The sequence below is a fragment of the Sebastes umbrosus genome, chromosome 7 (genome assembly GCF_015220745.1).
Source record: "Sebastes umbrosus isolate fSebUmb1 chromosome 7, fSebUmb1.pri, whole genome shotgun sequence".
In the NCBI taxonomy this organism is placed as follows: domain Eukaryota; kingdom Metazoa; phylum Chordata; class Actinopteri; order Perciformes; family Sebastidae; genus Sebastes; species Sebastes umbrosus.
Window position 1 is genome coordinate 1647651 of NC_051275.1, and position 25259 is coordinate 1672909.

Here is a 25259-nt window from a genome sequence, read left to right on the forward strand (position 1 = left end):
AACACTCATGAAGGGGGCAGAGGAAGGAATTATGTTGTACAGTAAGCAGAGATGCACTGGAGGGGAGCTCAGCCAATGTAAGCCCTATTTTAATACAGATAAAGTTGTCATTTGGCCAGATATTTAATGTGCTGCAGCTACTGGAAATATGGGACATGTGAAATAGCATTTAAACATCCATGCTCTTTTCTTATTGAAAACTTGTTCATTTATGTTTTGCTGTTATTCAGACGTTAACTTGTCCCCTTCATAGAGAGGCCTTGATAGTAAATGAATGGGAGAAAAAGAGCAATTCTGCTGTTGAATAGAGTCACATATAACCATGAACATCTGGCGCTGCTTAGCCATTTGATATGTTCTCAGTGTTTGCTCTACTGTCCATTCATCCCTACCGCATGTCCTCAGGTAATATCTGATGATGTCTGAGTCCAGATAACATGACATTGTGGCAGCTCGTGAAGCAAAATAGAGCAAAATTGATCAGTTTAGCAGAAGCAGAGCTACCTTCTGGAAACCAGAGAGGGACAAAAAGGAAGAGAGATGGATTATCTTTCATTATGTGGAGCAGCTTCTTTCTTTTCCCTGGCTTCTACTGTTCTTCCTCCTCTGTTTAGTTCCCTCTCCCTGCTGTTATCATTCATTCTGCTTCCCTTAAGGGGCTAGCCGCGTCCACTCTGTTTCAAGGAAAAATCCCAAGCCAAAGGCGAGACCCATGCTGTGCTCCGTCTCTCTGTGGGATTGACTCCGGGTGCCTTCTGATAAATCTTTAATTCCCTGGTGGGTCTGTTTTTGTATCCTTCCAAAGATTTGCGAGGAAGCTTGTTGTACTTGGTTTAATTTCCTCCGAACAAAGCTCATCTGATCTTCCCACCCAGACTTGTGTGTGGCATTAAGTCTTCATTTTCATTAATGTTGGAGGGGCAGCACGGGAATCTCATTTTAATTTGACATTTAAACATCTGTTTTCAATTTCCTTGGGGAAAAGAGTGTGTGTGAGTGCGTGGGCGGACAGAGGATAGTTTGTGGGGGTGATGAACCTGGGAGTATTTAGAGCTGAGAGCAGCCATCTCAGCTGACCTTTAACGGAGGGTTTGGATGTAAGAAATGATGGCAGCTAATTGCGTTAGCTTCAGCACAGCTCCAATTTGCTACCGTGGACCTGGGGAGCGATTTATCATACAGTACACTAGAATGTGGTTAGACTGGACTTGGCAGGGCCCGACAGATGTTTGCCACTGCAAACCAAACCTCTGCTTTGATAGATGTGGTTGTTTTATGCGCAGTCAGCTGTTTGTCTTGCAGCGAGGCGTGTCAGCCAGATGAGATAGCATGTGTTTTGTTCTTGGCCCACTGAAAAGCGGAAACGCAATGCAGAATGGATCCCTTTACCTCGACAAAGCGTATTAATATCTTTCCAGGTCCGGATATTCACTCTGTTTCATCCCCATCATCAGCATATTTGAGCAAATTCAGGACGGACAAAGAGGTGTCTTCATGCTGGGACCTGTGACTCTGGCCCATTTCCACATATTAAGCCACAAACTGAAAATCTGTGTACACACACACACACACACACACACACATCGAGTCCAGCCTCCCTGTTAATAGCGCAGGAAATATTATCTGCTAGGGGACAGCTGCAGGCTCACTAGAGAGACAGAATGGTAGAGTAGGCTCATTATCCCAAACACAGACCACACCACACAGACTTTCAGGACAGCACACAGCGTGAGAGACTCTCTATCCCATTTTTTTCACCCAATTCTGGGTCCTAGAACAGGAACAGCCAGGAAGGCAGGCGAGCGGGGCCTTATGCAGTATGTATACAGGAAGGAAGGACACTGGGTACCTTATTTAAACCAGGGAGGCCAGAGGCAAGCGATTCCACCACAGCTCCGGATCTGACAGGGCTTCTGGGCGGAAGAGTCGGGGCTTTGTACCCCGTCCAGATCTGTGTCCGTCCGTCTCTTTGACAGACTGACTCTGTCTCTGTCTATCCCAGAGGATTTTTGTTTTCCACCACGCAGATGTGCGGGGCTGCGCTGCACTCAGCTGTGTTTATAACAAAGAGGTGTTGGTGTGGAGGAGGAGAGAGAGCAGCGAGGTGAGGGAGCTAGTGCTGCTAAGGAGGGGTGGAGGAGGTCACCGCGCTGTTGGTGTAAACACTGGATGATGCCAGCTATCCCTCGGGCCTCCAACTAGTCAATACAGCATTCTTTTTTTCCATCTTTTCCTCCCCACACATCCCTTTTTACTTTCCAGAGGGACAGATGCATCTGCATGTTAGCTGAGAGAGTTCCAGTAATGCCAGCAGGGGAGGTAGAGCCCCGCTGAGAGGAGACCATGTGCACTTAATGTCACCGTTGAAGTTACTGAACTTACTCACCCAAGCGTTTATTACAAGCTCTGCATTAGCCCTGCAGGACAAACAGGAATTCTCTCATATGCTCTTTACCTAAATTTCTTAAAGGTGCTGTTGAGATCATTCAGCCACTAGATGTTGCATTCTCCCTCCCTCGTTCTGTTGCATTTACTTCACAATAAATGGTTGCCAGTTCCCTAACTGTCAATCTCAGCCATTTATCTGTTTTTTTTCTACACTAACTGACAACCCGGAGATATCACGTGATACCAATGTCGTTTTACTATTAGCTCACAAGCCTTGTTAGAAGTGGGAACCAAACGTCAGATATCTTCCACAGAGATAAACAAAACATTCATTTTGGACCCTCCAAAATTTTTAAATAATTCATTCACAATCATAATCATTTTTTTTTTAGGAAAAGCCATACTTTTATTCTGCACCTTTCTATAGGCTCTGTTGATGTATTATATTTTATATAAATATTTGTCTACATAAAAATGTTATCAATAAGACCTTTAAGTGTACGCAGCCACCAGCTGATGCTGTATGTATACACATTTAAGGTCGCGTAACAAAAACAAGAAAGGCAGATGTTTGAACATTTAAAGAATGCACTTTGAGGGCTGACTCCAGCATCTTCGCTTTTTGACTCAAGGCCGACTTTTACGACGATGCTCTTTAGAACAGGTCGACCTTGCCGGTACAAGTGTAGACAGTGTTTCTTCAGATGGAGCCGGTGCTCTAATGGATCGGATGTTTGGTGTTTACATTTGCATTCCTGGATGACTGTATCTGCTTTTAACCAAACCAAATGAGCTCACTCGCCATGCAGCTGCAGCGCTGGGTTTGAGTTGGATCACAGGGAGTGTAGAAAGTTTAGGGGGTCACACACGTAATCGTTGTTCATCTGTGCATATGTCTGCAGATGTATGCGTCCTCCTCATAAGCAGCAGCAGCATTTGAGTCGCAAAAAGAAAAGAATGCTAAAGAATTGAGGCTAGGTAATGTTACAGCTGTTCGTACTGTAGGGAGGTATGGACGTGGTTATGTAGCAATGGACTGGGGAAGCTATTACCACTACTCCAAAAGCAGGTTCCTGCTATTGACTTGGATTCCCCATTCCACGTTACAAGAAGCAGAGAGCAGTCATCTGGGCTCGCCACTGTCCAATTAAGTGCTTAAAGGGTTTAGTCTGGAATTTGTTGGCTGTCAGTAGGTAAGGGGTCCCGGGGTGAGCCTGACTTTGATCTGGGACTGAGGTGACTTAAGAGCAAGCTGAGGAGTGTGAGACAATAGACGGCAAAAGCTCGGTTTTATCCCAAAAAGCATACATTCACAGTACTTTTCCAAAGGAATAACAATGTGACGCACAATGCGCTGGCCCTGCATACTTTGTGTGTGGCCTGAATATCAGCTTGAAATTTACAAGCACTATTTTCATATGTTTTGATATGTAAAGCTGGGGAAATGATTACTGGCTTGCTGTCTGCAGCAGAAGGGAGCTTTGTGGCGTTTTCATTACTTTCCTCCCCTCTCAATAAACCTCCAGTTTATCTATAATACCGGAGATATGGAGTCCAGAGACATGTTGCTCCTCCTCTGCCCCTCAGAAAATAGATATGCATCGATCTGCTTTGTTGCAACCACCAGTTAGTGATGATATTGATGTGATATTCTGATAAGGCAGGCAGGGAAAAACTAATGATTTTAGGTGAGGCAGGTTTTTCCCCAATTGGAAATCAGAATTGCTCAGTTCATCTCCTTAAACCTTCACATCTACTCAGCATCAAATTTGTACCAACAAATTAGACCTAGGAAGCTGTGGATCTCCTTATGTCGAATAATGAAAATCCACGGCTGTGTCATCTTTTTTACTGCACCTCTACCTGGGGAAATCAATGCAAATAAGAATCATGTCATACCAAAGTCCATGGCAAGGCAGCGATGGTGGATTACATCTAATGTAGATTTTCATCTATGTGAAGATGGCACGGGTGTATGAGCACGGGGATGTAAATATGGACCGTCAGGGAGAGATGAAGAAGCAATGATGGAGAGGTGATCATCATTGTATACTGAAGTGTGTGTGTGTGTGTGCATGATTATATGAAGGTCAATCAGTCAACAAAGAGGAAGGTCATTGCTATTAGAGATGTTGATGTGTTCATTGACAGTGAGGTTATATGAGAGAAAGCAGGCCATCGAGCGAGGCAAAGAGCGAGTCCATCTGTGTTCTGTTCTGGGGGTTTTTTCAAATGGAATCGCCCTCTAAGCCGTTGCAAAAAGCAGTGACGTAGGTTACCAAAGTAAGCTAATCAAAGCTAAACAATAAGGTTATGAATAATGTGAACGCCAGCACTAGCTGAGTCAACGTTAGCTGCGCTAAGTTAGGAAAGGGTTGGTTTGTATTTTTTTAAGTGGGGTTGTACGTATACTCCCACGTTCTGCCAGGTATTATTACTGTTTTGTGACTTGAGTCTGGTCTGGTCTTGAAGACCGCGATATAACGGCTTTGGTTACTGTCGGAACAGGTTGTCTGCCGGCGAGGTAAAGCTGCTGTGGACGGGACCAGCAGAAAAATATATTTTAGCCACCTAAATAAAATCAATATCCGTTAAGTGTATGCTATATTTGGAATATTTTTACCGCATTACCTTGCCATCAGACAGCCCTTTGCTACGTCGAACTGAAGCCGTTATATTTTGGTTGTAAAGACCAGACCAGACTCCATTTAAAGAAAACAGTCATTTTACCTCTCAGAACATGGGAGTTTGTGGTCTACCGCGGCATCAATGGGTTTGTTTGTTTCTTTGTGTTATTGTGTGACTCTCGAATCTGAACTAACGTGGTGTCCACACAGCAGTACATTGCTTAGCTTCCGTGCCTGTCTACTCTTCCAAGCTGGCTGTATATCTAGTGTACATGTAGCAACGTCATCATGCAGAAACCTACGTCAGGTCATGTGGGAAAATGTTTTTACAAGGGCTTAGGAAAATAGCATTTTGACAGTAAAACATACGTACCAATATTCAAATGTTCAGATTTTAATACATAAGGAAAACCATTGTGAAGCTACAGAATGATATAAAAAAAAAAAAAAAAAGGAATAGCAAGTGAATGGGTGAATGCTGACATGTAGTGTAAAGCGCTTTGAGTGGTCGGAAGACTAGAAAAGCGCTATATAAATGCAAGTACAAGTACAACTGTATAAACCTAGTTTATGCAGCAGCCTACACTATACATACTCTTTTTATTTTGTCATGTTATATGCTGTAAATACATTTTTCTGGGATAGTTACTGTTTTGATGGCAGGCTAAAGTGCTGTAAATCAATAATGATGTGTGCCTTACAGTTTGTCATCTGTGCGGAACTAATTATGTGTTGCTGAACACCTCGGCTGCTGTTTTTACTGGCTGCCTTCGGCTTTATAAATGTAGCAACAGCTTAAAGTGTTTTTTTATCATCTGCTTCTTTAACTGTTAATTCGCTGTTTCCCCTAAAGGAGGATATATTGACATTTTGTTAATTTTTTCCTTTTCCTCTTCTTTGTCATAGTTCTACGTGATGACTTCAGACAAAACCCTGCAGATGTGATCGTGGCGGCAGGAGAGCCGGCAGTCCTGGAGTGTCAACCTCCACGTGGACATCCCGAACCCACCATATCATGGAAAAAGGATGGAACAAACATTGACGACCGAGATGAGAGAATCACTGTAAGACTCTTTTTTTAGACCCTTTTTTTTCTGCGGTAACTTTACTATTGTTATTGCTGACTTGTAGCTTAATTGATGCCTGGAGACTGCTTTGTATTTAAAGATGGTGTGTTTAAATGTATGAGATAGAATGACCCAGTGATGCAGAGGTCAAGTCATTACCACCACTTCAGTGTTTGTTGAGAGATTGATTTGTTTGCCTCATTATTCACATATAGCAATTCCCCAAACCCGAAGCAGCCCATTTCTGTGGCTACAACCTCTAATGACTGAGGTAGATAGAATCAGTCGTGCTCCCTCAGTCAGCAGCAGTGCATTGATCAGGGATGACCTGCTGATGAAATCAACTAGGAGAAGCGTAGATGAGGAGGGAGAAATGAGCTGACCGGAATCCAAGAGGAGAAAGTTGCACTCAGCAGCAGCAACGCCTGCAGAATCTAAACGACTCGTTACTGTACATCTGATATACAACCAAACTGACAATTATTCAGCTTTAATTAGAACAACAGCACAGCAGTATCAATCAGCTCTACATGCTTGCTCATCAGGACCCAGCCTGACTTCCTCCTTATGCAGAATTTGTCGCTCTTGGTTCACAGTAGGGATGCACCAGCACCGAATCGGATATCGAGGCGATACTGGCTCAAATAACCCGATTAGGTATCAGTGAATGGGGCCGATCTATTCAATTCAATGTGTGTATACAATTTACAATATATACTGTAATGTTTTTTGTTTTTACCGAAAGGTTTACACTTGAATTGTAATTCCTGTTAATTTTGAAGATCTTTTGACCAAGTTGCTGGTGTACCATTTATATTTATATACAATTCAGTCAAATTTGATCTATGTATTTATTTGTTACATTTTGTTTTACAAAGTTATCTGGATCCTATCCTATCGGTATCTGGACTGAAAAAGTCAGATCGGTACATCCTTAGTTCACGATTATTTGGATTACATACAAATTGATTTTGTGGGTTATGTATGAATGATGAGTGCATTACTTTTCATAGGTATAGCTACGAACAGTGTATGAGAACAGCCTGTTTAGGGAAGTGCAGTACTTGGCACTCAGCTAACACAAGCAGGTAGTGAAGAGGAAGTGGTTAGCTGTAGGTCTGGATCCCATTTTCACAATCTGACTGGTTTAAGGTTCTGGCTGCACATTGTGCAGTTGTTGAGCAGTTAAATAGTTTGGACCCCGAGTGCTGATGATGGCTAACTTCACAGTACAGTCACGGACGACCAGATCCTTCCCAGATAATAAATGCAAGGTACTAATAAAGATGTTCCGATCGGTATGCCTGTAGCGTATTACTGCGATCCAGTCCGGGCTAGTTGTGCTCAATACATTTTCATCACTGGGTAAGTTGAACCAGTGATTTATTGCTGCTGGCTGTCTTCAGCGGAGTCCCGTACATGACTGAACAAAGTTTTGCTCAGCGAGGGCCAGTCGAGGTTGCGTGCATTAAGCTCTGATCGCAATTCAAACGCACAAACAGTGCGAGTATTCTTCCTCTCTGTTTGTTTGTAAGCTGCACAGGCAGAAGATTAAGAGTCCGTGTCTGACCGCTGAGCAGCGTAATTGAAAGAAACAAGCGCATAATCTAGTTTAAAGAGAATCAAATCATATCTGTCCCTGAGTTACTGATAAGCACGGAACCTCTAAACCACACAGAGTGAACTCTAGTGGCCTTTGAATTTGCTGTTTGTCTTGTGTTTTTTTACACATTTGGATCATGCATGTATTTACTGTATTCCCACCTTACTCTACCTATTTGTGCTTACTGTTGCACTATAGATGGTATTTTAAGCAGAATGCAACATCCGTTTTTTCCTAAATCTATATTTACTGTCAGGCATTTGATCTTACTCCTCTATAGAATAAAATAGAATTCATCTTTTCAGTTTTCTTCACCATCTCATGACAAACTGCATTATGCTGTTAACTGTAGAAGTGAGCGAGGTACTTTGAGGACACAGCAGCCCTGGTTCAACTCAGTATTATGCATGGCTCTGGCGCACATGGCCTTTCCCATAATTATATTTTAGCCCCACTGAATACACTATTTCTGTTGTTTATAAATCATTTCTGCAATAACATCATCCATCCTACCCCCTGCATGGTGGAAGTGAGGACTTATTCTCACTGCTGTATATGTGATTTTGTGCACTGATGGGTGAAATCCTCAGAGTAAACGTTGCGAGCGCTGCTGCTGTAACACGGAGTTGTGTCCCTGTAGCCTGCAGCAGCGTCGGTTGGGCCTTCTGTGGAACTGAAAACAGGGATCTGGTAGATTTAACAGAGCTATGTGGACCAGCTGCTGTTGCTCACTGTAAACTTCCTGTCGTGCACAAACCCTCACAGACTGTGAGTTTCTAAAGTAGCACTAGACATCATGTATGACTATCTGAGTTTGTGTAATCGACTGTGCTGACAGATGGGAGTCTGGACAGACACCCGTGTTAACAGATCAAGTTGTATTAGAAATGAGACAATCTTTATAATGTGATGAACAGCTGAGCTCATCAAAGGCCCCCCCTTCATCCAGCCTGCATTGTTGTGTTTGGTTCAGCTCATTCCTCCCACCGTGCAACATGCTGGAACGTGCAGTCTCCTTGGTGATCACTGGCAATCAGAGCGAGGTCCCAAACCGCTCTCTCTCTGCGCTGCATCTTACTGCGATGGGTCGGCTATGGCTTCGGTGGCCGCACCATAAAGAGGGAGTGAACTTCACAGACACATCACAAGGAACCCTTCTGTTTTTCTATCTGTCGCAGGCAGCTGCATGTAAACACCAGCGACATGCTGTGTGCCATCTCACATATATTTATGACTTCATGTGGGGCGGTTGTGAAAGGTTTCCCACTGAGCCATAAAGAGTGAGGTTGGGCCATTACCCTGTAATGCTGCTGTGTCACCAGCAGCATCTGGCCACATTCCTCTCAGGTCTTTCAGGAACAATGAGTAAAGGATAAATAAACAGAAACAGGGAAAAATGCCAGTATTTAATCCTAGGCTATTGTCTGCTTGGAGCAAGAGTTTGTTGGCGACATCATAAACGGACGAAATGCAGCACATTGTCCTCCTCCTTTTGTGCAATAGTTGTGGCTAATTATCAGCCAGCTATGTGAATACCAACAGCATGCATGCTGAATAGAGGCTTTTTTTTTTCTCCATTATCAGCATTGCCAAATGACATGAGACAAAAGGAGACAGGATAGAGCCATCTCCCTGTAACACAGGGATAATGGTCAGATTGTGGGGGCTTTCAGCAGCCTGTGTGCTTCGCTGTTGTGTGGAGAGGATATGCATGCAGAGAAAAAGAGGGCCGCTGCTGCATTCATTTACTTGCTCTCAGAGTCCCCGCTGCTCTGGCACTCCAAATATGCTCGTGTGGAGAATGGGGAACTGCCACAGAGGTAAGAATATGGATAGAGTGGACGGGGGCCTTAAGTGGATCCTCATGTCAAAGCCCTGTGGACCCAACAGTGCACACCCCCACTCTTTCTCTGCTGTATGGTCTGCCCTGACCTTGGGCCTTTGTGAGTGTCACAGTGTTTTAGCTGTTAAGCCTTTCCTCAAACAAACAGTAACATAATGATACTTCAAACCCCTCCAGCACCGCGGGGTGCCCTAAATAAGCCAGCCTTCCGCAGCCTCTTCAAGTCCCTCTGCCCTCCTGCTTTACCATGAATATTAATCAGGAGTGAAGGGCTGAGGAATGCCTCAGAACCAGAAGAATGTGTCCGGTTGCAATGTTGTCCTTCAAGAATCTTACCCTGGCAACTTTATTAAAACTATACACACAAGTTTGTTCGTCATATGCAAGTGATGAAAACTTGTGAAGTACAATGATGTAGATTTACTGAGACGTATCGAACTGCAGCTCGCAAGTGAACACACATGTAGGAGGGCTCCAGTTTAACATGGCAGTCACGCATTTGCAATATTGTGTGTCAAGCTCTCTGTCAGTGGTGCTCTAATGAGGGTATCGATTACACGCTTGCAGGTGGTGGTCCCGGTCTTGCAGGCCGATGTGTGCATTTAAAACCTTAAGCCCCCCGTCGAGGCAAAGAGATCATTGGTGCACCACGCTATTGTCTGTCTCCGCGCTGACTGGCATGGCTGCGAGCTGAGAGGAGGGCTGAGGGGCCTGTGCCGGGGCCGAGGCTGCCTTTCTGACTGCCTGAGAACAAAGCACCTCCTCTGGCCTGTAATCAAAGCCCTGGGAAATAACAGACATGACATTCACCTGGACAAACACACACATTCACGGCTGGGTGTGTGTGTGTGTGCTTGAATGTATGTTCACTTGCTCTCACTTGTAGTTGTATGCACACACAGAACAAAATAATTCCAAGAAACTCATTCTTTAAAACATTCCCCACGATAATAGACAAAACTGTCCTGAAGCTCTTTTGAGGCGACTGGAATAGTGCTTGCAGTCCTTCAGTGCCTCAGGTGTTCCCTCAGGGGTCTGTGGTTGTGTTGGATCGGGAAAGTGTTCTTTGGCTCAGCTTACCCTGAGGTGGAACAGGCCGGCTGGTGGTGATTTAGACTTCAAGTGGAAGATGAGTGGGAACAGCAAAAAAAACGTCTAGAGAGATAAGCCCCATTTCGACTGCAGGAACTTTCCCCCGGAAATAAGAACCTTTTGAGGAACTCTTTGCGTTTGAACTGCAGGTACCAGGGTCTAAATTAAGTTCTGGGGGCATTTTACCCCAATAAAGGACCTTTCTGAAAAGTACCGGAACTTTCGGGTTGGACTTTGCACTGCTGCTTCAACTGTACCGCTTCATTCATAAAACCAGGAAGTACTCTAGGATCGTTTTAGGACGAGGGGAGAGCATTTTTTTTTGTTCAATAATATTAAAAGTAAAGTTAGGCTCTGCTGTCGGCCTCCCGACTCATTAAAAATGAGCCGTTAACGTTCTAAAGCACCAATAAATAACCCTCAGACACTCAATAGATGATTTACTGTGGAGACAGACGCTCTTAGTTTCATTTTCCTCTGCTTCATTTCAGTCATTACATCCAATGTGCATCAGTAAATATATGCAGCAGTAAATATTGTCGCAGTGAGACAAAATCTCCCAAAACGCTTTTTTCCATTTTTTAGAGTAAACAGGTGGACACACTGAACGTCAGGCTGCAGAGTGTGTTTACTGCTGCCACCACCAGCAGCCCTCGTCCCACGTCATGGTGCTTTTTCATACGTCAGCGGACTAATTTGCCTAATCTTTGCATGTCTTTAGACCGCGGTGGAAACGCAGACAACAGTGGGCTGAAGGAACCTTTTAGTTCCTTGAAAAGTAGTTCCATGGACTAAAAGTCCTGGGAACTTTTGATGGAAACCCAGCTATAGAGTAATCCAGTTGTCTCTATCTCTGTAAGCTCAGAGCAAAAACACAATAAAAACATTCTTTAGCACCAAGCCATTATGTGTTTGTGAGTACATTTCATCATCCTGTTGTAATGGTCTTTTGGTTAGTAAGTGCTCGCAGGCATTCTTAAATTCAATCAGGAAATGTTTTGTAATGTTTGAGCTATGCTGTTTTCTGTTTTCTCTGTGTCAGCCAGAGGCCCCAGGTGTCTCTCAGACTCTCATATTGCTGTTTTTCCCCTCCACCGTAAGCCTCTCACCTCCTCTTCTATCCCCTCAGATACGCGGAGGGAAGCTGATGATCACAAACGCCCGGAAGAGTGATGCTGGGAAGTACGTGTGCGTCGGCACAAACATGGTCGGAGAACGCGAGAGCGAAATAGCTGAACTTACAGTGCTTGGTAATTCATCTTTTTTTATTCTCTATCTCAATCTGTCGTCTACTTGACTCTCTGTCCACAACCCACAAACACACACACACACACACACACACACACACACACACACATCCACACACGTTTTTTTTTCTGTTTGTCTGCAGTGAGAAACCGAATCCAGATGTTAAGCTTGCATTGTCTATCTCCCAGGGAACTAAATGGTGTCACTGACCTTTATCAGATAGAGTGTGAGATGACCTCCAATCTCACACTTAACTGTGAATCCCACGTTGGCCCCAGCAGCTTTTCTCCTATGACCAGCTGCACCCTATTTCATCACGAGTGACCTCTGACCCCGACACTCTCCTGTGTCCCAAGCAGAGAGCATGTCCAGACTCCTGATTTTATCACCAGCTTTTTTTTTGTTACTTCCTCTCTCTCCACTTCTTCTCCTCAGTGACCTCTTATAATCCATCAGGAGGACCAACAACAAAGCCGGTTTCGTAAAGATAAATAATTATACTGAAATAATACTGACAGAGCTTAAACAAGGCCAGCTCCTAGCTTTTGTGTTTGTCCACCGGAGTGAGTATCCCACAAACTCTGGTTAATTATAAACCACCCTGGTTAGTTTTTGGGGCAGAGTCTGATGGAATGTGTTCAGAGGAAATGGAAGCCTTAGCATGTAGCCTGAGGGCCTGTGTCCATATTTCGTCTTTTTCTGTCAGAAAAGCATTTCATCATAAAGAACACCTTTTTTTCTATGACAGCTTTTATTCTAGGTGGCCACATACGGCCACATATGCTCTCTCACCATTGGGAACAATTGAAAAAAGATGCTGACGCTCAGAAAAAAAACACAATGTGCCCTCAGAGAATATACAAAAATGAAAGTGCTGTGGTGACCCTGTGCTGATACTGTCAGAGCTGGACTTGAGGGTTAACAAGATGACACAAAGTTAGACTTCCTGTGTCAGGTTTTGTTCAGTGTCATGTCTTCAATTCATTGAGTGTCTTGTCATGTGTAATTAAGACCATATACCGTACTACAAAGTAGTAACTGTTTCCTGTACTTCATTTTGTCTTGTGACTTCTGTGGGCTGTCTAGTCCATATGTATTTTTGTCTTATTAACCTGTGTCGTTAACCATAAATTGGCTATTACCACAGCATTTTGTGTTTCTGTATAAAAACTAAATTAGATTAGTTCACATTCTTTCATTGTTTCTATTCCAGGACACCTCACAGGACCTAAAACTAAAACTTCAAGGAAACTTTTTCCACTGGGTTTCATTCAATTTTCAATTTAATTTCAAACTTAGCTCTAAAGCCTGACTATGATGAACAAAACCGAGATTTAATGCCTTTCACTTAATGGAAACATTATTTCAGTGCTACCGTTGTGTGCTATGGTTCTAAATCTGCGTGCTGTTTTCATCTCTGCAGAGCGTCCCAGCTTTGTACGTCGCCCCGGCAGCCAGGTGGTTTTAGTGGACCAAAGTGTAGAGTTCAGGTGTGAGGCCCGCGGCGACCCAGTTCCCACCGTGCGCTGGAGGAAAGACGACGGTGACCTGCCCAAAGGAAGGTATGACTCATCATCTGCTTCCCTTTCATCACACAATACCTTTCTCCCGCACCCTCTCTGTCTCTTTGTTTGATCCACTGCTCGCTTTCTTCTGTCGTCAGCTGAAACATGTTGCTTTGAGTTAGTATATGACAACATTTCATACCTGTTTCATACCAGATTTGAGATTCGCGAGGACCACACCCTGAAGCTCCGTCGTCTGACCTCAGCTGATGTCGGCTCCTACACCTGCGTGGTCGAGAACATGGTGGGCAAGGCGGAGGCATCGGCCACGCTCACCGTCCACGGTAAGACGGCATGCCATTACGAGTCTCAGTTTCACACTGTTAAGTCTGCCAACTATTTCCTTTACAGTCCCTTGGACAGCTATTCTAAATTCATTTCCATTCTGGGTGATCGTGCAGCTTGATTCAAATGCAATCTAGCTCGGCCACATTGCAATAATAGCCTTCAGCTTTAGGACTACACGGTCATCACTTTCAACTATTCTCTCTCAATTAGCTGATTGATTTCTAATAAAAAGAAACGCAAAAATCCATAACAGCTGTAGAGTTGTGCACACGGGAGCCCAACAGCAATCGATTTCATTTGCCCTATACAAGTGGCATTTCTCCGGAGGCCTGTCTTCCGTCACGTTTTAAGACATACAGTGCTATTTGTGAACCTATGGAATATCTCTGTGTCTCCTGTGGCCCTCTCCATCAGACGTCTTATTAACGCAGTTGGAATATAAAGCAGCCGGTCACAGAGTGTGAACATTCAGAAAGAAACCATTGAGAGGAACTGGGGGGCTGGGATCACCCCTAAACCCTCCTGAGAATCAGAGGAACACAGGGGCCATTTAACGGCAAACTAATGGGAATGCAGGGAGTCGGGTGAGAGGAGAAGAAGGGGTGGGAAGGAGGAGGAGGAGGAGGCTCAGTGCATGGGAGATGGGGATTGGATGGAAGGACAGTGAATATGCTGGTCTTGGTGGCGGCTCGCCACTGATGCAGAACGGGTTGGGAATTGGGGCTGGAGGGCGATTGTGGTGAAGAGGATGGAGAGAGGGGGAGAAGGGCTTCTGTGGTGAGGTCAGTCATATTAATGTCACTCCTAGCAGTCAACGCACCAGAGATATAAAGAGACGAGGCGATTTCATTCCTCTGCCAACCCCCACTTGCAAAGACAGATACTTCATCTTCACATGGCTGCCCTTTGCAATTATTTCTTCATTTTCTCCACAAGACGTCAATCTTTAGATTGGTTGGAGGAGCGAGATTAGGCACACCTGCCAATGCACCCATCAATATATCTACTTCTCTTATTGCCCTTTTTCCCTCTCCCTGATGAAAGCTTAGTTAATGAAAGGGAACAGCATTGATGCACCGGTTCAATAAGCTGTTCTCCTGGCTTACAATCATCTTTGAAATGCTAAAATCTGCCTTGTCCTCAGTGGAAATTAAATGTCTTAACCTCGGGCCAATTCACCGTTGCCTGCATGCAGAAGCAAGGCACTAGCCCTCTTTTCACACATTATGCCTTTCAACCCCCCATGTTATAAAAGTTGGAGAGGCATGGAAAGCAAAGTAAAAGCACTTCAATTGATTACACTTCAGCAAAGAAGAACCTCTGCCATAGATTTAAGGGACAAATGCCGAGTGTAAAATCAGGCGAGAGTCATAACATGAATAATAGGAATCCTCGTTCTGCACTCAGGGTTAGATCGAACCTCCGAGCTTTCAAAGTTCCTAGAACCACTTCCATCTTCTCTTCAGTTCCCTGAGCTTCATCCAGACCAGGACATGAGGAGGCCAGGGAGGCTGTGGGCACTGAGTAGTTCAGCTAATTAAAGACAAGCAGGCCACAGTCCCACGCCCGGAAATGACATGCTTCTAATTACAGATGCGGGCACAGGAAAGGAAAGAAAGGCCGGGTAATTGTACAGGCCAAAGTAGCGAAACGATGTATAGGTAGCAAGACGTCGCTGCAGTAGTAGGGAAGACAACAGTGATGTGGGGGACGGGAGTTTAGTCTGTGGGTTTACTGGGCAATGCTGTCGCACTACATCAAGTATGGCAAGATCGCTGAGCCACTGCATAAGAATAACTGAACAGCTGAATAATATCATTTCCGTGGTAGTGAGCCACTGGCAGAGAGAACTACACCACTAAATGGGTAATCCCATATTTAAGGCCAGAGTGGAATTAATGTAAATATTCTTTGAACTGCTAAATCTGCTGTGATGTGCAAATGGACGATAAAACCAATAGAATTAAAATTGGATTAAAAAAAAAAAAAAAAAATGGTTAAATATAGAAGTCATTCCCTGCAGTGTCATTATGCAATTCGCTTATCATGTGAAATGATACTAACATATAGCAAGTCACGCAATTTTCAAGATATTCAAAGCAAATCCCAAATCCCTTTTAAGAGACGGACAGTTTAAGAGAAGAATCCAGCTCTGTGTGGACGGGAGGGGGGGGCACCTTCACACCTTCCGTGGTCAGATTGTCAGCGAACAACGTCCACATTGTGGAAGTGGTGCCCCGGGCTGTTTTCCTTCCAATGCGCTCTGCTCTCGTTACCAACTTAATCAGTGAATTATTGTCTTACACACATGTTTGTCAGTCTACTACACCTCTTCTGGACTTATAAATATGTCAAAGTAAAATATTCCGTTGATTCATGGAAGAACCGCATAATTGGCCGAGTCACCAGCCGTATTTATAGTTTGATCGTAAAATCATTAATGTAAGCCACATGAGAATGTAGCAGTGAGACGAGCTGCTCGGCTGTTGGGTCTGCTCAGGGTGCATGTGAGGGTGTGTGTTTTTAAACATTTAAGAATAAGGCATTTGGATCTGGGTCTGGTGTGGTTAGATAATGTTTAAACAGTATTTTGCTAATTAAGCTTCACCAGCGGACTTCCACCATAGGAATGCACATACATTGTTTCAGACGGTTATTGGACGGAGTTCAGAAAATCAGCATGTTATTTTTTCTCAGCTGGTTAAGTTTGCCGTTAGCAGTGATTTATGTGTAGAAAGGTCTTGAATGGAATGGTAGTCCCCAGAGCAGCGTTGCTAATAACCCATGTAAAGGGTCTGGAAGGAGACTTGGAACTGGTGCCAAAAAAGAGAACGAGTGAGAGGAGCTCTCCTGTCAGCCGACTGTGTGCTGTTACAGCGATGATAAATACCCAAACTCGGTTGGGTGCCACATATAGAACTGATGCTTTGCATTGTTCTGTCTCTGTATCTCTGCATTTGATTTATCTTAACCATCAGACACACCCTCATTGGGTGCTACTCACCGTCACGCAACGCTGTGAGAACCACATTTCAGTTTACAGTATACAAAATCTCAGAGCATTTAAAGCATGCTCCAGACCTCTCAATGCGAGCTGATATTAATCATGCTAAATCCCCCTGCATGCAGTGCTACTCTTGTGTTGATGTCAAGCTGCACTGAACAGCAGTGCCGCTCAAATCCCCATTAATATATCTGCTGTGGTCTTCGGTGCACAGCCTGCCTCCTATTGGGCCGGAGGCCACCGCGCTCCGTGTGTTTCCCTCAGCTGGTCTGATCAGCTTTTTGATAGAGACTCCCCCTTCTGCGCCGTGAGCTAGCGGAAAGTCCACAACAAAGTTGCTTGGTCAGATTTAAAAGACTCACCTCTCCCTCCAGGTCCACCACTGTGATCACAGCGCCATGGGAGAGGTAGGGTTACCTAATTAAAGGCTTAGACACACATGAATGGATGTGTGTAGGTGTTGTAGGGGGGTTTTGTGTGTTTGTGGGTGTGTTATGTTCTCGTAATTGTGTGCGTCTAGAGCCTACACGGGATAGCGGTGGGTGTCTTCTTCTGAGATGCGAGTCTTATCTGCATTTTAAAGGCCAGCAGGGGGAGAGGAGGGAGGGGTCGGTCATTACTCTGACTGACAGCGTTTATGTTTCCGTGGGAGCCGTCGAAGCAGACAGATTAGATAAGGGGAGTGATTGGCCAGGGCAGATTTATGGCCAAAGAGTGACAGTTAACATTCACCTTGTGGTTTTATGAACCCGGGCTTACATTTGCAAGGCTGCATTTGAGGGACTGTGATCCTCGGGGTGTTCTAAACCTCATTAAGAGTACAGGGACGTTCACCTTCACACAACACCTGGAAAGAGAGGAAAACAAAGCATTATGTGTGCTAAGCATAACACATCTGTCTTGTGTGTTTCATATTGCCATGTTATTGTACTTAATCCAGCATTTTTCCTGTCCTCGCGTGCATCCCAAGACTAAGGAGTAATGTTAAATCCGATGTTTTCTTCTTTTCTGCTGTGTGAATCATGTGGTCCCTAGGGTTGGAGTCGAGGGCGAAATATGACATGTCTTTTATTCATAGAATAATAATAACATGACTATTTGTATCCATGGACATCACATTGTTATTTTCCTTATCTCTCCTTATCTCTTTGTGTCATGCTGTTTATTATTTATTTATTCATCGTTGGCGTTTCTGTTGTTGTGTTTTTGTTTCCTTTTTAGTCATGTCTGGTAAGTTGAAATGTCACCCGTCACCTATTCACCGCCCTGACAGAGACAGGAAGCTGTCGCAACCCCCCTTCCATCCTCCTCCCATCACTTCTCCACCCTCCAATCAGCACTCATGTTTCTGTTGTCACGGGCAACGGTGACAAAAAGGACATTAATGGGTAAAAAATATGCTCAGCTTGGGGCCTCCAAGGTAAAGCCGCATCATTTCATTCTATTATTTCCCCCTTCTTATGCATTACCAAACACGCCATCTTATTCAGGGACAAATTAAGTGTGTATCCCAAATGACAGTTTTCAGATTGCCTTACTTTATGTGTAACACTGCCCCTGTATCAAACAAATGAAAATGTTTGCAGATTTATGATATTTGAGGACCTATCCAGAGTCGAGGGGTAAACCTCTGTGTCCTCACATAGATGGCCTATTAAACCAACAAGGCCTAGTGTCACCATAGAGCTGTGTTGATGACCTTGGGCTACAACACCACACTTAGTCTGAGTGAAATTTGTCATTAAGATGCATGGATACTGCGTCCTGGTTGAGGCCTGCAGTATTGGAGGGTGTCAGCATGGACAGATGGCTCAAATTTATTCCCCATTTCCATGTAAATTTTAATGGTCCATGCCCTTGCCCATGCAAATGAGGGGGCAACCGTTGTTTTTTCTATTCATTACATCTATAATACGCCTGCATTTTGGATTCGATCAGTGTAGTGGTTAATCTGCTGTGCAAAGTTTTGAAAGAGAGCCTGAATCCTTAAGAACAAATTTGAATACAGGCACCAAACAGTAACAGCTGCAGTCAAATGTCTTTCATTCAAATAACCAAGACCACTTGTAAGTGTAGCGTTATGATGGCTGTAATAATATACTATGTTTTGTTTGTCTATTCAACGGCTAACCATTGTCATGGCTGTCCTCCAGTGCCCCCGGCGTTTGTGGTTAGACCGAGGAACCAGGTGGTTGGGGTGGGCAGAACCGTCACCTTCCAGTGCGAGGCCACTGGAAACCCACAGCCAGCCATTTTCTGGCAGCGGGAAGGAAGTCAGGTAAACAAAATATACAATAAAGGTTTTCATTTCAAAACGCTCTTTATCCAATTGGAGAACATAGTAGCATACTCATTTAAAGGAACAGTGTGCAGCATTTTGGGGGATCTATTAGCAGAATAGTTAGTTGTTTTCATTAGTGTATAATCACCAGAAACTAAGAATCGTTGTGTTTTGGTTAGCTTGGAATGATCCCTTTATATATCTTTCTTATTTGTTTTCTTATTTTCAGTTTCAAAATATTGTGCCATGTTTCTCCAATAGTTTCTACAGTAGCCCAGAACGGACAAACCAAACACTGGCTCTAGAGGGAGCCTTTTGCGTTTTTACGTTACCTGAAATGTAAATGCCAGCCGCTGTCTGACTTCCGTTGCTCCTAAAGTAGCGTTATTATGGTGTGGATGGCTTCTGAGGGACTTTGCACTCAGTGGCTCACATTACCACAGTCTTGGAAAGCGAGGGTTGAGCAGAGGGGTACTCAGTTGGCTGCAATCTGCAACTGCACCACTAGATGCCGCCAAATTCTACACACTGTACCTTTAAAACTTTCTATAGAACTATTTTATAGGCATACAGTAGTTCACTTGATAGCTGATATCTGATGACAGCTGCATGCATGCATATGCCATTTTGGAGTGAAATCTTCAACATGTCTGATTATTTTATTGGAGCCAAATATCCGTTAATAGAAGTCTGACTGTACCTGTATTCATCCCCCACAGAACCTGCTCTTCTCCTACCAACCTCCTCAACCCTCCAGCCGATTATCTGTATCTCAGTCTGGGGACCTGACCATCACTGATGCCGAACGCTCAGACATGGGGTACTACAGCTGCCAGGCCATCAATACCGCTGGCAGCGTCCTCACCAAGGCTCTGCTAGAGATCACTGATGGTGAGCAACCTTCTTTTAAACACAGTGTCTGCACACAGCAAAGTCTCAGAGGGAATTAGAGGAACACTGAAAGAAAACTCCAGTGGACAAATATCCGTATGTTAGATGATCTCTGGCTCATGCGGATAATGCTGTTCATCTGCAATGCCGTGGTTATGCCGTAGAGCATATTAATATCCGAATTGAGGTTTGCGAGGCTCGGTCTGGCCTTTTCAATGTGTTCCTGTCAGAGGTAGAGACTCTCTGGTGCCTGTGCACCCAGACCGTGGCTCAGTGTTTGGCTTCGCTGGCTTCACACTGGCTAATGTCTCCTTAGCTATTCCATGGCTGGCTTGCTGCTGTCTACCGTTGGAAGGCTGTGGCTGTGTGGTGAGGTCTGGATCGGGTCCTCTAATTACTCTGCTAGCCAATCCCTGTCAGCCCGGTTGACCAGCCTTGGCTTTGTTTCCACCATTCCCACAGAGATCTGGGCGGCTATTATTTTGTCTATGACACACCTAGATTCATCCCTTCATTTACCAAATGTCCGTCTTCATTTCAGGCCCTACAATGGTATGCTCCATCTCGCTCTCCTCTCCTCTCTCTCATTCTGTCATGCTCTCTGGATAATAATAACAGTTATTAAAGTGAGCAGGCCACTCTGAGGCCACCACTTCTCCGCAGGCAGATCTGGTAATTACAGGTCATGCTGACAATGTTTTAGTAATTGCGCCAACCCTGGCACAAAAGCAAAGACAAAGCGGCCCAGAGATTACACCGCAGCATGCTTCTGAGGATCCATGCACACATACAAACATCATCATGTGTTGCTTTTACACTGTGTTAGGTATTAATTTGATTGTTCCTCACTGAATGTAAGTTGCTAGTAAATCCGTGGGGCTGACAGCAACGGTCAACAATAGTGCTATTAATGATAATGATAATTAGAGGGAGGCAGACAACCTCTAGAAGGAATATGATAAATCCCATGCAGTAGAAAAATGATCACATGCATGTAATTAAAGTTTCTCTCATTGCCTCCTCTTCTTCTCTTTTCTCTGCACATTACTTCCTTTCTCTTTCCGTCAAATGCATGATTTCTCTGTATGTCTTTGTTGTTTGTGTGTACTGGTTGAAACACTCAGAGTTCACAGGCTGGGAGGCAGAGAGGAGGAGTTTCAAAACCCTCATGCTAATAACATTGTCTGTTCTGGCTAGATGTGTTTTTTTAAAGCTTTTTCTCCCTTGTTTTGTGTTTTATGGCTGGGGGATGGGCCAGGGGATTGTTGGCCCGCGAGCGTTCATACGGGTAGTGCCAGGCGTCTGTTAGAGCTAAAGCGAGAAGACTGAAGTATCTGAGGCTGTTTCATTTTAATTACGCTGCTTTTATTTGGCTGAGTTCGACTCCTGCTGCTGAATGATTAGAAAATTGTTTCCAGTTCTTAAAAATTGGATTTAATTCCTCTCTCCCACTACCCTTGCAGTTTTCGCATGCTTACGTTGCTACACGCTGTTTGGCAGATTCTCTGCCTTTTTGTGTGTGTTTTCTCACACAAGCTGAATGTAATTGTCTGGATCTGCTGTTCCTTCTGTCCCCGCTACAGCACATGAACACCTCCACTGTTGTTTTTTCTCTCTCCACATAATTGCTCATTCTTCTTTCCACAGTTGTCTCAGACCGCCCGCCGCCAGTTATCCGACAGGGCCCGACCAATCAGACAGTAGCTGTGGACGGCACAGTGGTCCTCAACTGTGTGGCGACAGGAAATCCCACCCCCACCATCCTGTGGAGGAAGGATGGGGTCTTGGTGTCAACACACGACTCCAGGGTCAAACAGCTGGACACGGGCGCGTTGCAGATCCGCTATGCAAAGGTAGGACACCTGCTGGCATGTACAAACACGCTGTTTGCTGCTCAAATCCCTTTTTAACATCAAGCAAAGTATAATGAATATATAAACTCACCTCTGTAGAAACATAATTGTGTTTTTAATCAAGATTCTTTTTTAATTAGGCTGCCTTTAATGTCTAAATCCATTCAAATAAACTTCAAAGTTGTCCATATCACATCCATAATGTGTTGGACAAACCCCTGCTGATTGGTAAATAAAGCATGTGTTCCCCGCCAGCAGCCAGCTCTCAGTGAGCTGTCAGTCAGTTGTCGTGGGTTTGAAATTGAGTCTGTGAAGTCGAACAGTCTGTAGTTCCTGTCAGGCAGCAAGCACAGCGGGTTTTCAGTGTAATTTTGTGTATGTGTGTGCCTGCGATGCTGAACACACTCTTAGGGAGAGACGAGTAAGGGCGCTGACATGTCTTCCAGACGGAGGCGTCACGGGGTCAGAGTTTGCGTCAGTTTGCGGTGTTCTGACGAATGCTGGCGTGTCGTGTGGTGACAAGATTGCAGTGTGATTGGGCTGCCAGTGCGAGGCAGGAGGGGGGGTGCGTTTGAACCCCTCTCCCGCTGTAGCCCAGTAAACTCCGCAGGCACTTTACATTAATGAACTCGTCACTTCTCCCTGACAACATTTTAATGAAGACGTTTCTGATGCACGAGGTCATTTATTTTATTAATGTAGTCGCGTGAGTGTCATTGTTATCGAGTTTGAATACATTTCCGTACATGCCAGACAAAACAATACGCACCTTGAGGGTCGTGTTCACACTCAGTTATTCAAAGAGTTTATCTCATTCTGTTTTTCTCTCTCTTTTTTTTTTGTTTACGCTCCAGCACAGTAGCCCTCAGCGTACTCTGCATCACTAGCAAACCGCAACAGAATGACTTGTCTTACCCACAGACTTTGATTGCAGTTGACAGATTACACATCTTTTAAAAATGCAGCATGCAGTGTTAAAATATGCTATATACCTTTGCCAACACGATTATGTTTTTTTTATTAGCCTGTTAGCTAGCAGACCATCTCAAAAACTTGTCAACTGATTTCATTTGAAAGGCCATGAGCCAAGAAACAAATGATTTGCTTTCGGTCTGGATCCAAAATCCAGGTGTCGATCCAAGAATTTTTTTTTCTCATGTACAATTGCACTTTGAATGAAAACAATCTGGCACATGTACCACATGATTGTCTCTTTCTGTGTATTTTGATGCCGATCCAGATCTAATACAGACTACACTTTCCATTATTAAAATAACCAGCTCCAGCCTGAGAGAGAGAGAGGAGGTATACGCTCTCTGAGTGCTTTTTGTTGTTGTGTAGTTTCTCTACTAAAATGTACAAAAAACTACAAATTACTACACCGTAGTTCACCAATGCATACTGCGCTCTAAAATTTCAATGAGCCCCACTTTTTCCAACTTCCTTTTTATATCTAAAAGTGTATAAATTATCAAGGTTCTACCATATATCTTCACAGTACAGCTTGTCACCACATCTGTTGCACGGAGCAGTCAGCTTCCATGTTTGGTACTCAGGGGGATGGTAGAGAGGGAGAAAAAGGTCTCCAATTAGTCTGTGATCCTGTGAAAATCTTTTCCATTTGACTAGGAATGGTCTGCCACTTGGCCTTTCCAGCTGCTCGTCCCTAGTTTCTGCTATGAAAGAGATGATACTGAGATTATCAGGCAATGACAGCTGCCTGCTACAGACTCCAGCAGAATGTCAATAAGCAGAGATGTGATGGAGGTGGTGGTGGTGGGGGGGAGATAGCAAGAGACAGAAAGGGGGAGAGTGACTACTACCAGGTCAGGAAACTGGCACACGTTTAAATAATTTCCATATAACCAAACATCTTCCTCTCCTCCTGCAGCTTGGTGACACTGGTACCTACACCTGCATCGCCTCCACACCCAGCGGAGAGGCCTCGTGGAAAGCCTACTTAGAGGTCCACGGTAAGACTGACCCAATACAGATGTTTAGTGTGTAGTTTTCTAATGACGAGTGTACGCTTTTAGATTTGCTTGATAGGTTTTAAAGGAGCAGTGTGTAACATTTCAGGGGATCTATTTGCAGAAATGGAATATGATATTCATAACTATGTGTTCATTACTGAAACAAAGAATCGTAGTGTTTTCATTAGCTTAGAATGAGCCCTTCATATCTACATGGGGAGCGTTTACGTAACAAAACCGTAGTACCGTTCGCACTCGGCTGCTCACGTTACCGCAGTCTTGGAAAGAGAGGAGTGAGCGGAGGGGTGCTCAGTTGGTTGCAATCTGCAAACCAAATCCTACACACTGTACCTTTAATATTCTTATTCTGCTTTGTGAAAGTACAAGTCAAATAATAGAGATAATATTGAAAGTTGGAAATGCATGCATTTGTTTACTGGGAAATAGCAATAAACCTCATTCTCACCTGTTTCTTTCCCTATCTCTGTTCTACATTAAGAGTTTGGAGTCGCAGTCCAGCCAAACAGACCCACTGACCCCAACCTGATCCCCAGTGCCCCTTCCAAACCCGAGGTCACTGATGTTACTCGCACCTCCGTCGCCCTTTCCTGGAGACCAAACCTTAATGCTGGAGCCACACCCACCTCCTATGTCATAGAGGCCTTCAGGTAAATCTAATCAGCTCAAAGATCAATAAACAAAATACCTGCATGGCCTTAATACAACCTTAATTCTCTGTGTTGTGTGTCCACAGTCATGCGTCAGGGAGCAGCTGGCAGACCTTGGCAGAGCATGTGAAAACTGAGTCATTTGTACTGAAGGGCTTGAAGCCCAGTGCAGTCTACCTCTTCTTAGTACGGGCAGCCAATGCCTATGGGCTGAGTGATCCCAGTCCTATCACTGAAGCTGTGAAAACGCAAGGTGAGAACTGCCTTGATATGAATTTGATATACAGTTTTTTCTGTAGTTTAAGACAAGATCATTCATCATTTTTGACGTCTGGGCTTCTGCATACAGATATCCCTCCCACCAGCCAGGGCGTGGACCACCGTCAGATCCAAAGGGAGTTGGGAGATGTGGTCATCCACCTGCACAACCCCACCATCCTCTCCTCCTCGTCTGTCAGGGTGCAGTGGACAGTGAGTATACTTCTCTCCATGAATGCACCATTATCCCGTCTTTTTCTTTAGACAGCTGTGGCCAGCTACAGATTGCCATATGGATCATTGGTGTAGCTGGTCACCAAAGCTCCAAGGTTAGTTTAGTGATACGCCCACGGTCAATTTGTCAGGCCACTCAGGCGAGCTAATGCGCTAACGTCCTAGCACCCTTCAGAGGAAGGACACTGCTGAGAGCAGCCTGGAACACCGTCCAAGTGTTCTTAGTGTCCATCTGGCATGAGCCTGAACTGGTCGACTGGCCGGAGACCAAAAATCTGCAGCTTCGCCCACAGTGGACTACTCAGCCGCCCAAAAGCAAAACTAAAGAGCCCAGCCTTCTGCGGGCCATGCAGTACTGTATAGCAGTGTGTGGCGT

At 44.4% G+C, this 25259-nt stretch overlaps 1 protein-coding gene across 1 annotated transcript in view; it reads left to right on the forward strand.

The window, feature by feature from the left end:
- robo1 (roundabout, axon guidance receptor, homolog 1 (Drosophila)) overlaps positions 1-25259 on the forward strand; it is a 300316-nt gene that overhangs the window by 238931 nt on the left and 36126 nt on the right. The window contains 11 exon segments of the mRNA XM_037774440.1: positions 5922-6079; positions 11750-11870; positions 13292-13430; positions 13590-13717; positions 18879-19003; positions 19726-19897; positions 21545-21750; positions 23642-23723; positions 24223-24391; positions 24478-24644; positions 24741-24862. Of these exon segments, the coding sequence (XP_037630368.1) occupies positions 5922-6079; positions 11750-11870; positions 13292-13430; positions 13590-13717; positions 18879-19003; positions 19726-19897; positions 21545-21750; positions 23642-23723; positions 24223-24391; positions 24478-24644; positions 24741-24862 (1589 nt within the window).